The sequence below is a fragment of the Scyliorhinus canicula genome, chromosome 5, assembly GCF_902713615.1.
Source record: "Scyliorhinus canicula chromosome 5, sScyCan1.1, whole genome shotgun sequence".
NCBI classification, from domain to species: domain Eukaryota; kingdom Metazoa; phylum Chordata; class Chondrichthyes; order Carcharhiniformes; family Scyliorhinidae; genus Scyliorhinus; species Scyliorhinus canicula.
The window spans coordinates 93126359-93142993 of NC_052150.1; the positions used below are offsets into that span (position 1 = coordinate 93126359).

The 16635-nt window shown below is 44.6% G+C and overlaps 1 protein-coding gene across 3 annotated transcripts in view; it reads left to right on the forward strand.

Annotated features, from left to right (window-relative positions):
- The window catches only part of pex1 (peroxisomal biogenesis factor 1), a 98134-nt gene that overhangs the window by 23815 nt on the left and 57684 nt on the right, over window positions 1-16635 (forward strand). For all 3 annotated transcript variants that reach the window (XM_038797374.1, XM_038797375.1, XM_038797376.1), the window contains 5 exons: window positions 524-1281; window positions 2237-2356; window positions 4328-4451; window positions 5979-6088; window positions 8394-8488. In XM_038797374.1, the coding sequence (XP_038653302.1) occupies window positions 524-1281; window positions 2237-2356; window positions 4328-4451; window positions 5979-6088; window positions 8394-8488 (1207 nt within the window). The remainder of the gene's footprint in view (window positions 1-523; window positions 1282-2236; window positions 2357-4327; window positions 4452-5978; window positions 6089-8393; window positions 8489-16635) is intronic.

Below are 16635 nucleotides of genomic sequence, written 5' to 3' on the forward strand. Positions count from 1 at the left end.
AACGACATGATGCCCTAGGAGGCCAGCAATGCGGAAGTGCTGGTGGCAGTGGAATCGGAGAAGGCGTTCGATCAGATTAAATGGTTCGATTGTTTGAGGTGTTGGGTTCCTTCAGATTTGGGCAGGGATTTTGTGGATTGAGCTCGGCTGCGAAATAAGGCACCCAAGGCTAGTGTTTGGACAAACCAGGTTAGTTCAAATTACTTTGGGCTTCACTGGGGGACAAGCTCTCCCCGCTGCTCTTTGCCCTAGCGATAGAACCATTGGCAATGGTGTTTAAGGGGTCGAGGTGGTTGAGGGGAATTGAGCGACGGGAGATCGAGCACAAAGTTTCTCTGTACTCATTACATTGTTGTTTGTGGAACCATACTGTGGACAAATTGGCTGGTTTTTTTTAACGTTACACTTCAAATATAGTTAATTGGCTGTAAAGTGCTTTTGAGTGGCCTTGCGTCATAACGTGTAATATAAATGCATGTTCTTGTTTCATATGAATTATATATCTTTTCTTCTCCTGGTCTAGGTTCCCTCATGCCTGCTGCTGCTTATGGAAGGTTAGAATCCTTCACTGAACTCATTGTGTCACCTAAACTGAGGCAAATTGAAGGATATTCTTCTGTTGGAAACAGTATTTTAAATAAAGAGCTTAACCTTGGTAACAACAAAATACAAAATGAAAATTTAGAGAAACCTAGAATTGAACATCCTTCCAAGGGCCCATATAATCAACGTGGAATGAATGAAAAATATGCAAGGGCAAATCAAGACCATTTAAACAGAAGCATCATGTCAAATATATGGGATTTGATAAAAAACCTATTCTCTGTAAATTCAGATGTTCCAGAACAACTTCCTTCCAAAGTTGTTGTCAAAGACACCTTTTTAAACACTATTTCCATGTCCTTTGAAATAGACTCAATATTCAGAGTGTGTAAGAGATTCCCTTATAATTTTGAAATTTACAGCGCAATACCATGGAACCAAAGACAGCCTGATACAGTTCATATATTTTCTTGGCATCAAGATATACTTGCTCTGGACAACAGTAATGCACAGATTTTTTATGGGAAACTGACAAAACTTTTGTCGTATAGACAACAAAAAGAAATGGCCAAGAAAAATCTACAAACTGAGAAGAAAAATATTGTCCGCAATGGAAGTGACACAAAAGCAAGAGATAGTAAAGAAGAGGATGAATCCTGCATCGTTAAAATAATCTGTCACGGGTGTGAACATTTAAAGTGTACTAAGTCCACAAGCTTTCACAGTGGAAAAGTTTGGGTTAGTATTTGTGTGCATCTGTTTGAGTCTAGTTTTACCAATAACAATCAAACAGGCGTTCTATAAAGTGCTTTATCCAAAGAAAGCAGCTCTGGAATAATTAAATGCTAGAAAAAGCATTATTTCATGTATTATGGCTATACGATAACATTTTTATGTATTTGAATATGATTGGTATTTCAGTCTCTCAATTACCAGTCTCCGGCTAGTAAATAGTTTTTTGGTTTTGTTTTGTTTTCTATAAAGTGTAAGACAATCTTGTCCACCAACCTCATGAATATCATCAGTGCTGCGATCTATTAGTGTTAAATTTTGGACCAAAGGTCATGGATTTGAATCCCATCTGACCATTTGAATTAATTATTTAGGCTGACACTCCAAGTAATCAGGGAGAGATGGATTTTTAGACATCCAGTCCTTTTGTTTGTATTCTACTATTCAATTGATCAGAAGGCTGCTCAGACACTTTCTGCAGAAGAGTGCAGAGTTTTGATGCCCCAGTAATCCAGAACCATCAACAAAACTAAGCAACTAGCCATTTGTTTCATGGTTGTTACTAAATGTTGCTGCATTTGGCAATATTAATTATTTGTTGTGTGCAACATTTGAGATGTTATGATACAAGGTTGTACAGAAATGCAAATAATTTGCATTCTCTCTTTCCCTACTCATTCTAAATATACTATGTAGATACATTGGGTTGTCTAATACTTATCGAAAAGTTTCTCCTTCTGAAAGCCCGGGAGGACATTTAGAATTTGAACATTGAACATTTATGTACACCAACAAAAAAGTGGAATGGGAAAACAGCCATCTAATCAATTAAATAAAAACCAGCACTTGTAAAATGGCCTTTAAAATGAACATTTTGCAGATAATATAAAGGAAATAGGTGCTAACCATAAATATCTCCTGCAAAATGTTGCTGTTTGTTTCACTATAAGTTTCCTGTCAGATTCCAGATAGATTAAGGAAGAAGTTGAACATGGAAGCAACTGCTACAGTCAGGATAAATTCATTAAAATTAGATCCTTCCCTTCCAGCTGGAATTAAGTTGCAACCCTTACAAACACTGGTGAGTTTATTTTTTAATTTATCTTTCACAGGATGTGGGTATCTGTTGGAAGGCCAGCATTTATTACCCATCCCAAATTGCTCTTGAGAAAATTGTGGAGTCACTTTCTTGAACTGCTACAGTCCATACCCACAATGCTATTCTGTAGACAATTCCAGGATTTTGACCCAGTGACAGTGAAGGAATAAGTAAGGATGGCATTTGACTTTGAGGTGTTCCTATGCATCTGCTGCCTTTTTCCTTCTAGGTAGTAGAGATCATGGGTTTGGAATCATAGAACCACTACAGTGCAGAAGGAGGCGATTCGACCCATCGAGTCCGCACCAGCCCTTTGAAAGAGCGCTCAACCCATGTCCACCCCACCCTATCCCTGTAACCCCAGAACCTAACCTGCACATGCCTAAACAATAAGGGCCAATTTAGTCTGGCCAATGCACCTAACGTTCACATCTTTATGCTGTGGGAGGAAACCAGAGCACCCAGAGGAAACCCACACAGATCTAGGGAGAACTTACAAACTCCACAGACAGTAACCCAAGGCCAGAATTGAACCTGGATCCCTGGCATGTGAGGCAGCAGTGCTAAACATTGTGCCACCATGCCGCTCTGGAAGGCACTGTTGTAGGAACATTGGAGAATTGCTGCCAGTTATCTTATAGATGGTACACACTGCTGTCACTTTACATCAGTGGTGGAGGGAGTGCATGTTTAAGATGGTGAATGGGGTACCAATTAACCATGCTACTGATTCCTGGATGGTGTCAAGCTTGAGTGTTGTTGAAGCTGCACTCATCCAGGCAAGTGGAAAGTATTCCATCACACTCCTGACTAGTGCTTTTAGATGGTGGATAGACTTTGGGGAGTCAGAACGTTGGTTACTCGCATCAGAGTTTCCAGCCTCTGACCTGCTCTTTAGCCACAGTATTTAAATGGCTGGTCCAATTCAGTTTCTGATCAGTGATGATGTCCAGGATGTAGATAATGGGGGATTCAATAATAATGTAATTGAAGGTCATGGGGAGATGGTTAGATTATTTTGTGTTGTCATGTGGCAAAACAAAAGTAAATACTTTACTGCCCATTTAAAAAAAATAATTGAAATCGGCTTCTATCCACTTTATTCTTTAAGTGAGAGGGCAAAACATAGAACATACAGTGCAGAAGGAGGCCATTCGGCCCACCGAGTCTGCACCAACCCACTTAAGCCCTCACTTCCACCCTATCCCCGTAACCCAATAACCCGTCCTAACCTAAAGAGGATTTATTCCCCAGACACTGCTGTTTGTACTTTTGGAGCATTGAACGCTTTACTCGTTATGAGGAATTTACAGTCTAAATATCTAGAAGCGACTTTTTGAAAAAGAAAATTACATATATTTCTTGCATATTATCACTGTGCTGCAAAACCAAAATTATAACCTCCGCGTCAATTGCTGATAGGTCTGCATACAAGTCAATCTTATCTCCGATTGTGCCACTTTACTCTGAATTGTGAATTTGTGATTTCTGTTTGGCTGTTCAACTAAGGCTGCATTTATTTTGCACTGTTTCGATCTATTTTGTAAGTAACCCAAAATGTTGTATGGTCACTCAGCTGGCAATTATGAAAACATTGCACGTGAGGTGGGAATTGACACTGGGCGCTAAGTCTATGTGATGACTTTTGCAGTGAGTAATTTTAGGATTAAAGGAAAGTTAATTAATCTGATTGGGAAAAATAATCTTCTGTTGAGATTTAAAAATCATTTTAGAAACATGGTTGCACATTGGAACATCATGCAGATAAATACTCGAGAGAGACATTTGTCGCGTTTTACCCCTAAATTTTTACCCCTAAATTGCAACAGTTCTGAAGTCAGTAGTTAAAGTATATTCAACAAAATCATGCAAATTTAAATTAAATTATTTAGCCTTTTAAATATTCAAATATGCTCTTTAGAAAACTGGATTAAAAATATTCCTCTTGTTCAGCCACAGGAGATTAAAGAAGATGATATTAAATCCTCCTTCCTTTCCTGGCTCAATGTTGTGAGCTCTGAGGATTTGCCATTTTGTGCAGCATTATCAAATCTGGCACAAATACCAATTGCTGAACGTAAGTGATGAGTATTGACATTTCATTGATTTAGGGTTCTGGTGTGTTTGTAAATTATTTCTGTACTAAATATATTAAGCTTGCATTCTTCTAGACCTAATTGATTAGGAGGAAAATATGTTATTCTTAACAATGAATACCAATCTGGTTCAGAGTTGCTCTTTTAGATGCTAATTGCTTTTGTTAGAGTTAAATGACTGACTGGAGGTTATTGATGTTGTCATTATTACTGAACATAAGATCCTAAGATTCATGTGATTATTTATGCATTGGGCTGGGCAGCACAGTGGTGCAGTGGTTAGCACTGCTGTGTCACGGCGCCGAGGACCCAGGTTCGATCCCGGCTCTGGGTCGCTGTCTGTGTGGGGTTTGCACATTCTCACCGTGTCTGCATGGGTTTCACCCACACAACCCAAAGATGTGGTAGGTGGATAGACCACACTAAATTGCCTCTTAATTGGTAAAAATGAATTGGATACTCTAAATTTATTTTTAAAAAATGTATGCATTGGGTGTGCTACAAAATGGAGTTCAACACAAGCACCTAGGCCGAGATCTTCCCTTCTGGGGACTAAATTCCCACGCCGGCGGAAAAACCGGCGCCAACGACTCCAGCGTCAACACCCCCAAAGTGAGGAATTCTCACCTATCTAGGGGGCTAGGTTGATGCCGGAGGTGTTGGCGCCGCTCCAGCTGGCGCCGAAGGGACGGCGCAAGTTCGCGCATGTGCGGAACGGCTGCCGTGATTCCGCGCATGCGTGGACCAGCCGGCGCCGAAGGGACGGCGCGAGTTCGCGCATGCGCAGAACGGCCGGCGTGATTCCGCGCATGTGCAGGGGGTTCTCTTCTCCGCGCTGGCCCCTGGGCAATATGGCGGAGCCCAACAGGGGCCCGGCGCGGAAGGAAGAAATGCCCCACGGAACAAGCCCACCCACAGATCGGTGGACTCCGATCGCAGACCGGGCCACCGTGGTGTCCCCCTCCCGCGCTCCCCCGAGGACTGCATCCGCATACTCACCTGCCAGGTCCCGACGTGTGTGAGATAAGTAATTCACGCCGGTGGGAAAACCGGCGCCAACGACTCCGGCGTCAACGCCCCCAAGGTGAGGAATTCTCACCTTTCTAGGGGGCTAGGTTGACGCCGGAGGTGTTGGCGCCGCTCCAGCCGGCGGCGAAGGGACAGTGGCGAGAATCCTGCTGCCGCCTGAAAAACGACGCCGGAGAATACGGCAGCCGGCGGCGGGGCGGGATTCGCGCCTCCTACTGGGGATTCTCCAACCCGATGGGGGTTCGGAGAATCCCACCCCCAATCTTTAGCACAGATTATTGAAATAATGTATCAGTTATTCCTACAATTTATTTAGTCTTTTTTTCTAACCGTCCTTTTTGAAGTGGGAGTTAAACAGGATCTCTTTGGGATTAAGGTGATAGTTTAGTTATTGTTATTTTTTCTAAATATGATTTTTTGTTTAGTGTTTAAACTAAATGTGTATTAGTTGATACTAAAATGATTATTTTGTGTTGTAGAAGAGATCGAGTTTATGCTGTCTGTGGAACAACGTGTAGCACTGTCAAAAACTGAAGAGAATGTCTGTTTTTTATTGTATCCCCGTTTGGCTAAAGAAATATATATAGAGGTAAATAGACTGTAACCACAAATTATTGTTTCTTTTTAATTATACATTACAGTGCTAAATGGGATTACTCTTTTAGAACCTAGTGTTATTTCATATTGCAATGAATGTTAATCAAACCCATCTATAGTATTTATGTTGGTGCAGTTTGGGATGGATGCAGATCCAGAGTTGATATTATTGATATACATGCAAAGATAATTTATCACCGTCTTTATATTTTCCAACTTCTCACATTGGCTGCTATTTTGTGAACGCACAAGAGGTAATTGTTCTGGGTTGTTCATAGAAAAAAAATGACTCTTTCCCTGTATACTAATATAAATGAGACAACTCTCCAATAGGTGAAATGATGGTATTTCATTAGATTGTGGTGTGGCGGTCAGTAGTCTGTATCAATTTTGCAGCCCCAGAAGTGCACATTGTAATTACTTTATACTGTTAATTGGCACATGGCATCATAGAAACATTGAATTTACAGTGCAGAAAGTGGCGATTTGGCCCATCGAGTCTGCACCAGCCCCTGGGAAAAGCACCCTACTTAATCCCAGACTTCCACCCTATCCCAGTAACCCGACCTAACCTTTTGGACACTAGGGGACAATTTAGCATTGTCAATGCACCTAACTTGCACATTCTTGGACTGTGGGAGGAAACCGGAGCACCCAGAGGAAACCCAAGCAGACATGGGGAGAAAGTGCAAACTCCACACAGACAGTCACCTGAGGCTGGAATTGAACCTGGGACCCTGGAGCTGTGAGACAGCCGTGCTAACCACTGTGCCACTCTGCCGCCCCAAGCAGGCAGTGCAGGCTGTATTGCAAAGAAGATGCGCAAGAGTTGTAAGCCATTCCCAAACAGAGCAGATTGTGCAAGGCATGGCAAATGATGAACAGATAGGTCCTCCGCAAAAAGAATGAAACTGCTTTCAAACTAAAAGTCATAACATTTGCTGACTCAAAAAATGCTGCAGCGAGGAAATTTGGTGTTGGTGATAAATTGGTCCAAAAATAGAAGAAGAAGGAATCAGCCCTGAAGAAGATGGCCAAGTCAAATGCACATCAGAACAGGAACCAGTCATTCACCTGACCTTAAGAAACATAAAGTGGATTGGGCCCTCAAATCATCAGAATGATTGCCATCGTCACCAGAAATGCAGTATGTTTGCATGCACTTAAGTGAACCAAATCAAAACATAAGCTCAGCAAAAAAGCAGCTAGTGTAGCTGCTTTATGGAATGCAAAGGTATAGTGTTGCGGCAGAAGACTTAAGATTGCTCAGAGACTCCTAAAAGACCTTGATGACAAAACTTACAGAGATTAGTCAACAGACAGTGGAAAAAGCACTTGAAACTATTAAGTCACATTGCAATAAGTATTTGGATTTGGATTTTGTTTATTGTCACGTGTACAAAGGTACAGTGAAAAGCATTTTTCTGCGAGCAGCTCAACAGATCATTAGGTATGTGAAAAGAAAAGGAAATAAAAGAAAATACATAATAAAACAAAATACATAATAGGGCAACACAAGGTACACAATGTAACTACATAGCACCGGCATCGGGTGAAGCATACAGGGGTATAGTGTTAATGAGGTCAGTCCATAAGAGGGTCGTTTAGGAGTCTGGTGACAGTGGGGAAGAAGCTGTTTTGAGTCTGTTCGTGCGTGTCCTCGTGGAAGAAGTTGGAAGAGTGAGTAAGCCGGGTGGGAGGGATCTTTGATTATGCTGCCCACTTTCCCCAGGCAGCGGGAGGTGTAGATGGGGTCAATGCAAGGGAGGCAGGTTCGTGTGATGGACTGGGCTGTGTTTACGACTCTCTGAAGTTTCTTGTGGTCTTGGGCCGCGCCATTGGCAACCAGGCTGTGATGCAGCCAGATGGGATGCTTTCTATGGTGCATCTGTAAAAGTTGGTAAGAGTTAATGTGGGCATGCCGAATTTCCTTCGTTTCCTGAGGAAGTATAGGCGCTGTAGTGCTTTTTCGGTGGTAGCTTCGACGTAGGTGGACTGGGACAGATTTTTGGAGATTTGTACCCCTAGGAATTTGAAACTGCTAACTATCTCCACCTCTAAATGCTGGGAAGTATTATTCTCTTGATACTTTACTGTGACATTCACTTAATTAATATAATCTTGAAAAATCATTTGGTAGTTGGAAGTTACCTTTTAATATTAATTATCATGTTTATTCTATTGATTAACAAAGGCATACAAAATGATTTATCATTTTAGATGCATGTAATTTATTGTCGTATTGTCTTTTTTATAATTCAGTAACGTGACTCACTGTTATGCTGTTTTCTGTAAAGGTGGATATGCATCCCACAACTGTAGGCTCGAATGTAGTAAAGACTGTGGATGATATTGACCAGGTTCTGCCATTTTACAAATTGAGCTGTTTGGGGTAAGGAAATGATTTTTTTTTTAAAACATATTTTTATTGGATTTTGAATTAGAAAAACAAGAGTTTTGCACATAAATGACAATACAAGAATGGTGATGGTAAGTAACAAATAAGAAACAAAAAAACATGAGCCCCTCGCTGTCACCGTAACGGTGACTGAGGTTTCAATACTACTTTACATTTTTACAGTAGTGTTAATTTGTACAGTATTTTGACGGGTTCCTATTGGGGCTCCTATTGCTTGGTGGTAGGAGTTGCACCCAACTTTAAATGTTGCTGGGATCCTTCCCCTCGCTTGCCGGTCGTCTTTATTTTGCCGGGGGGGGGGGGGGGGGGGGGGGGGGAAGAGGGGGGGGGGGAGAAGAGAGGAGTAGCCCCATTCCCCCCCTTGAGTCTGAGTTTTTAAGGGAGAGTGTACCTGTTTGTATCCCCGGTTCAGCCCTTGTGGGAGGGGTTTGTGTTCCCTCCTGTGGGTAGCCCTCTACCTGGGTCCTTCTCCGTGTGTGAAGAGACTTATGAATTTATTCCACATGCCGTGGAATCTCTCCTTTGACCCTCATCGCAAATTTTGCTTTTTCCAGCCTCAGAAATTTGGCCAGATCTAAGTGCCATTCTGGGTGGGTATGCTGACTTCCAACCTAGCAGAAGGGCGGCGTTCATCCGTGAGCGCTGTACAGGAGCTTCACCCATATAGTGAATGTGTCTCCGAACCCAAACCATTCAAGTACCTCGATCAAATGCTTTCTCAGCTTCCAGGGAGATGATCGCCCCCCCTCCCTCCCCCATGCTTCACTCACAGGCCGTTCAAAATGGCCACCAACTGCTTCTGCTTTTTCGCCATCTCCGAATGTTATCTGTTGTAACCAATGCTCTACCCCCCCAACTTCTCCCCCTGTACCCCACTATCCTTGTGCTCTCCCCTCGTAGGTTCCCCTATTTAACCCTACGTCTGCTTCTTCCCTCACTTTCTCCACACATTTACCTGCGTTCGTTTCTGCCTCTCTTGACATTCTGGCTATTGCACTCTATTCCTATTTGCTCAGACCGTTCTTTTGAACAAATGAATTGGCTTCCTCCAGGGCATCGCAGTAGTATTCCTTCCTCTGGTGCATAACCCATAGCTTGGCAAGGTAGAGCATGCCAAGTTGCACCATTCTTTTATACAGGGCGGCTTTGACACTGTTAGATTGAGCCTGATGCTTGGCTAGGTCTGCCCCAATGTTTTTGGTACAAGAGAATGGAATGTCCTCTCGTGACTTTCGCCCACAGGATCCGCTCTTTGTCCTGGTTCCTGTGGAGCCTCACGATTATCGCCCACGGTGGATCCCCACTTTGGCAGCTGCTGAAGCGACCTGTGGGCTTGGTCTACCTCCAATGGGCTTGGTGAAGCCCTCCTCACTGACCAGATTCCCGAGTGCCGCTGCTATATATCCTCTCCCCCATTCCTTCTGGCAGCCCAAAGATTCTTAGGTTCTGTAGGCGCAATCTGTTTTCCTGGTCGTCAACTTTTTCTCTTCGCCCTTGTGGGTCCTAATCAGGATCGCCACCTCTGCCTCAAGTGCTCCGGTCCCCTTGGTCCGTGACGGCCTTCTCGAAGGTTCGTGCCGTTGTCCCCTGGGCCTCAAAGTCTCCTCTCCATCTTGGCCATTGCTTCCTTCATGGGGGCTGTCACAGGTTCAACTGCTGTCTACACGGCTGCCAGAGGTCTCTTTTCAGCTCCTCCCTGTGTCTTTGGAGCACGGATGTGATGAAGCCTGTAAGCCTGTCCATCAGGGATTTGATCTGCGCTGGGAGCTCTGTGGGGTCGGCCCTACCTGATTAAGTGCCACCTCGTGTGGCTGCCAGCTCCGAGGCTGAGGTTTCCTGCTCCTCGCCTTTGTTGGCTTTTCAACTGAGCGGTTGACTTTTCCCCATTTTTCTTGTCAGTGCAGTTAACCGTCGTTAAGCTGGGGTATATGTTTGGTGCCTGTTTGTTAGAGTTAAACGGTCGGAACCGAGAATTCAATGTGAGAGCCATCTTTTGTGTAACCGCTTAGCTCATGGTCGCCACCGTATGCGTAAGGAAATTATTCTGATTTGTAAAGTATATAAAACTACAGGTCTAGTATCTGAAATCCGGCACCCCCTGGACCAAGACTAGATTTTGCATTGCTCACCGTTAGATTGGAGGGATAGACATAGGGGGCGAGATTCTCCGACTCCCCGCCGGGTTGGAGAATTGCCGGGGGTCGGCGTGAATCCCGCCCCCGCCGTCCCTCAAATTTTTCCGCCTCCCAAAAATTGTCCCGACGTGAGACGGCCGCCCACCTCAGAGAATGCCGGGGTCCGGCGCAACTCAATGGGCCCCGGGGCTGACCGAATTCTTCGGCCTGCGATGGGCCGAAGTCCCTCCCGTTCTTTGCCAGTCCCGACGGCGTAAATTAGAGTAGGTCCCTTACCGGCGGGACCTGGCGGTGCGGGTGGGCTCCGGGTTTCCTGGGGGGGCGGGGGGGTGCTCCCACGGAGGCCTGGCCCGCGGTCGGGGCCCACCGATCCGCGGGCGGGCCTGTGCGTGGGGGCACTCTATCCTTCCGCACCAGAGGCTGTGGTCCTCCACCATTCCCGGTGCGGAAGCGAATCCCTCTGCGCATGTGCGGGGATGACGCCAGCATGCGCTGGCGCTCCCGTGCATGCGCTGGCTCATGCCGGCCAGCAGAGTCCCTTCGGCACTATTTGGCGCGGCGCCAAGCACCTTTCCCGCCGGCCGGCGGGGCGCCAACCACTCCGGGGTGGGCCTAGCACCTGAAGGTGCGGAGAATTCCGCACCTTTTGGGCGGCCCGACGACTGAGTGGTTCACGCCATCCGTCCTGCCCGGACCCCCCCGCCCCGCCTGGTAGGGGTGAACCCCACCCATGTTTTCTGATGTCGCAACTTTATCTAAGGAAGTGCAGCACGGAGAACTTATCTGGAATTTGTAAAGCGGCATTGCTGGAGGCTTATTGCTGCTCAGCAGAATCCCACCCCCCATCATGTGATCCATTCACTAGGAATTAGTGAAAATAAATGCAGGTATATCCCAGGTTTGGTTGGAAAGAATTAATGGACCCAGCTCCATTTGAAAGAGGGCTATTGACAAACATTGGCGAATAAGTTGGCTAACATTTTTATTTTATTTTGGAAATCGGTGCAAAGGTCATGTATTGCAACTCCATTGCTCTGATTCTAATTGTGAGTTCCCCATGGCTGCAGACCGTTGAGCAGAGACTCTGATTCTGTCTTTGGGTGGGACAGGCAGTTTTGTGTCTGGAGAATAGGGAGGGCTAGGGAAAAGCAGATCTTAAAGCACTGTATTGGACTTGAGACCTGTTTTGTGCACAACCCATTCATTCTGCCCTCTGGGATCAGCCCGAGAATGACCTCTTCATTCTCATACTTGGTTCTTGGAGTAGCAGCCAGATCTGTCTTTTTTTGGACAATTTTGTTTTTTAGATCATGTACCTGTACCATGGTGCAATTGTTGGTGCTGATACCAGTATTTGAAAATTTTCAGGACCCACTCACCTGTCAGGGCTTATCCATTGTTCTGGCATTAAGTTGTAGAATTTATCTTCCAATTAACACTTCATGTTTTTACCGAAATATCTTCTATATTTCAAATAAATGGAAAATTCCGAATGTGTTTCCAGTCCTGTGTTTATTTCAGCAATACTTGGGGCACAATCCAATGGGCACGCTGCGCCGGAAAAGCAGCTTGCCGTGGCACAGCGTAGTCGTTGAAAGCTGGAAGACCCTGCTCCTGAGATCTAGCTGGCTCACAACTCCTCGTGAGATTCAACGCAATCTCGTGAGACGCTGCGATGTGATTCCCACCCACAATGGGCAGGATCACCTGTTAGCAAATCTGAATATAATAGAGCGAGGCAGTTAGCCTCACACTAATGTGCAGATTCCTGAAATACCTGAGGATTTGGAATTCAACCCCTTTGCCTCGGGGATCTTTGGCGAGCACCGTTCAAAACTGGTCCCCACAAACGGGAACCAGACAGAATGGCGCTTGGTGTCTCCCAGGGGATCGTAGGCCCCCAGCTCCATATCGTTTGGCAGGGTGATCCACTGGCACTGCTGGTGACATCTGCTCCAACCTGGTACTGTGAAGGTGTCCAGATGGCACTGACGGCTGGCATGGACATTGCCAAGGTGTGCCAAGCTGGTATTTTTTGCATGTGCGCAATCAGGCCAGGAAGGGGGGGGGGGGGGCAGCTGGGGATTGTTTCAAGGGCCTTGGAGATCGGGACGCCAATTTTAAATGGGGTCCCGATCTCTCACTACAACGGGGAGTTTCGGCGAACGGGGCTCCCACTGTTTAAAAACAGGGCTTTGTGCAGGCTCGGCCGCGCTTTCCCTGTTCAGGTCTTTTATTCAACAAGAATCGTGTTGAAACGCCATGTGTTTCTCAGCGCTTCAAGTGCCGGGAAACATGCGGCTATAGGCGCTCGCTAGGGGACTTTGTTCCCTTTTGGGAGAATCGTGCCTTTAGTTTTATTAAACTTTAAATGAATACTTAAAGGTCGGTGATACTTGTCTTCAGAGTAAAGATCTCATTTAGCAATTGCTTCTGCATCTAACACAATCTCTTCCCCACCACTACAGAGTGAATTTCTGTCTTTACAACCCCGCTTCCACTTCTACAACCACACCTGCTGCAGACTTGCTCCAATTGTAAAAACCCAGTCAGTGCCTTAAAAGCTGCGGTTCTGAACTTGGGGTTGGTGGACCATTGGGATCAAAGTTAGTTTCCAGGGCTCTGTGAAGTGGTGTAAATGCGATCCACTACTAGCAGTGTCTTGGTGTCAGGAATGCTGCAGGCCAAACAGCGTTTCAGCATATTCTAATGCAGATGGGGATGCACATCAGCACCACAGTAGAATAATTGAAGGATATTGAATCTTATGCTCCTATAACGGGAGCTAAGACTACTCAAATCAGACAACTGTTTTAAACGCTGAGCAAGCCAGCAATCTCAGATTTTGGGTAGACTTCTATTTGAGTGGTTGGTGCTCCATTTAGAAGTAGGATAGAAGTGGAAAATTCAGGTCAAAGGATGCAGTTCATCCTCCTGATGCCATTAAGACTCCTGAAATCATTTTCAATTCTGTCTGCCTCAAGATTGTCATTTCTTGCTCTTGCAACCAATAATTTACATAGAATTTACAGTGCGGAAGGAGGCCATTCGGCCCATCGAGTCTTCACTGGCTCTTGGAAAGAGCACCCTACCCAAGGTCAACACCTTCACCCTATCCCCATAACCCAGTAACCCCACCCAACACAAAGGGCAATTTTGGACACTAAGGGCAATTTATCATGGCCAATCCACCTAACCTGCACATCTTTGGACTGTGGGAGGAAACCCATGCACACAAGGGGAGGATGTGCAGACTCCGCACAGACAGTGACCCAAGCCGGAATCGAACCTGGGACCCTGGAGCTGTGAAACAATTGTGCTATCCACAACTCTACCGTGCTGCCCTTAAATGAGCAGTGTAAGTCAGGAGGTGGTCATTTCCAGCCATATACATCCTGAGCTGTGGTTGGAAAGCTGCATGGAGCTTTGGGGCACGTTTTATGGTACTCACCTGATAGTTTTGCATCATAAAGGCTTTTATATTTAATATAGTTACTGCTGTAGGCTCTGCAAATATGTTGCCTGCTACCCTATAGAGTTGATTTCATTCTTGTGTTATGGGCCAGGGTTTAGAGAACACAAAAGTATATCATGGAGTTCACCTGACCTACAACTGTTTATAAATTTTGGTTATGAGAAGCACAAGAGTCTACTCTTCAGGTGTTATGCAACAGAGGCCTTAAGCACTTTAAATCAAAAACAAAGTTTATTCTACAAATTCAGTTAACATTTTATAAACACACACAATAAGCATTTTTACCAACTACAAACACACATCCCCCACACAGCTACAGTACTCTATTTAAGTCAGAGATTAGGAGGATGGTTTAGCTCACTCAGCTAAATCGCTGGCTTCTAAAGCAGACCAAGGCAGGCCAGCAGCATGGTTCGATTCCCGTACCAGCCTCCCCGGACAGGCGCCGGAATGTGGCGACTACGGGCTTTTCACAGTAACTTAATTGAAGCCTACTCGTGACAATAAGCGATTTTCATTTCATTTCATTTTTCATTTCATTTAACCCTGAATAACTTCCCTTTTTCTGATTCACTCAAGTAACAACATGCATAAATCAGCCAATCCCTTTTTCCACAAAACATATATATATATATATATATAGAGAGAGAGACCAAAATAAAACTTCCTTTGTCTGAATGCAGCTTGTCTAAAACAAAAGTAAAACACAGAGCTACAAACAGCTCCCTGCTCAAAATGAAAGTAAAAGCCAGAACAATAGCCCAGCTCTACCCACACAATGACATCACTGAAGCTATTTGATAAACACACATTTCTTAAAGGGACATACCCATGATACAAGGCACCAATTCAGCTGCTAGTGTAGATCCTTCGTATTTTTTTTAGAACATAGAACAGTACAGCACAGAACAGGCCCTTCGGCCCTCAATGTTGTGCCGAGCCATGATCACCCTACTCAAACCCACGTATCCACCCTATACCTGTAACCCAACAACCCCCCCCCCCAGCCTTACTTTTATTAGGACACTACGGGCAATTTAGCATGGCCAATCCACCTAACCCGCACATCTTTGGACTGTGGGAGGAAACCGGAGCACCCGGAGGAAACCCACGCACACACTGGGAGGACGTGCAGACTCCACACAGACAGTGACCCAGCCAGGAATCGAACCTGGGACCCTGGAGCTGTGAAGCATTTATGCTAACCACCATGCTACCCTGCTGCCCCAAATTTCCCTCATTTCCCTCCTCCAAATTAGTGGCATGTCATGCTGACCACATCACAATGAGGATTATAAAGGCATAATTTCAGAGTAAGGGGTCACCCATTTAATACATAGAGATGAGGAGGACTTTCTTCTCTCGGAGGGTAGTGAATTTGTGGAATTCTTTACTGCAGAGAGTTGTAGAAGCTATGTTCAAGGCCACATCTCTGTGATAGACACCATAAGATGTAGGAGCAGATATAGGCCATTCAGCCCATTAGGTCTACTCCACCATTCAATGATATCAAGACTGATCTGATATGATAATCCTCAACTCCACTTTCCCGTCTTATCCCAATAACCCTTGAATCCCTTACTGATTAAAAATCTGTCTATCACAGAGATGTGGCCTTGAACATACTTAATGACCCAGCTTCTACAGCTCTCTGTGCTAAAGAATTCCATAGATTCACTATCCTCTGAGAGAAGAAATTCCTCCTCATCTCTGACTTAAATGGACAACCCCGTACTCTGAAATTATGCCCTCTGGTCGTAGACTCTCCCACAAGGGGAAACACTCTCAGCATCTACCCTATCAAGACCCCGGAAAATCCTATATGTCTCAATAAGGTCACCTCTTATTCTTCTAAACTCCACTGAGTACAGGCCCAACCCACTCAACCTCTCCTCATAAGAAAATCCCTCTGTACCCAGGATCAACCGAGTGAACCTTCATTGGACTGCCTCCAATGCAAGTATATTGTGTCTTAGATAAGGGGACCAAAACTGTTCACAGTATTCTAAGTGTGGTCTAGCTAGTGCCTTGTATAGTTTTTGCAGGACTTACCTATTTTTATACCCTATTCCTTTTGAAATAAAGGCCAATATTCCATTTACCTTCCATATTACCTGCTGAACTTTATTTTATATTTTATTAGACTTGTATTAATTCTGAAAGTATTTTCTGGGCTTCTGTGGATACAGTAGCTAATTGGAAAAGGTATGTCGCTTTTAGAGATAAGCTGCAAGTTAAATAAGCAATGATTAATTCTTCCACAGCACTGTAGGCCAATTAATTTTTTTTTAAAAATCCAATGTATTGAAAGTGCTTCCGTTCACAAACAAGCACAGCTTACTTCCCATCATTTACTTATATCACCTCTAACGGAAGTGATTTTTAAAAAATCTTCCCTAAAGGAAACACTATAAAGGATATATTCAGATTCATTTATATTTTTAATATTTGCTTTCAGCATAATCTTCGAGTCTAACACTAAAGGGTTTTCTTATCCCCTGGGAAACTTT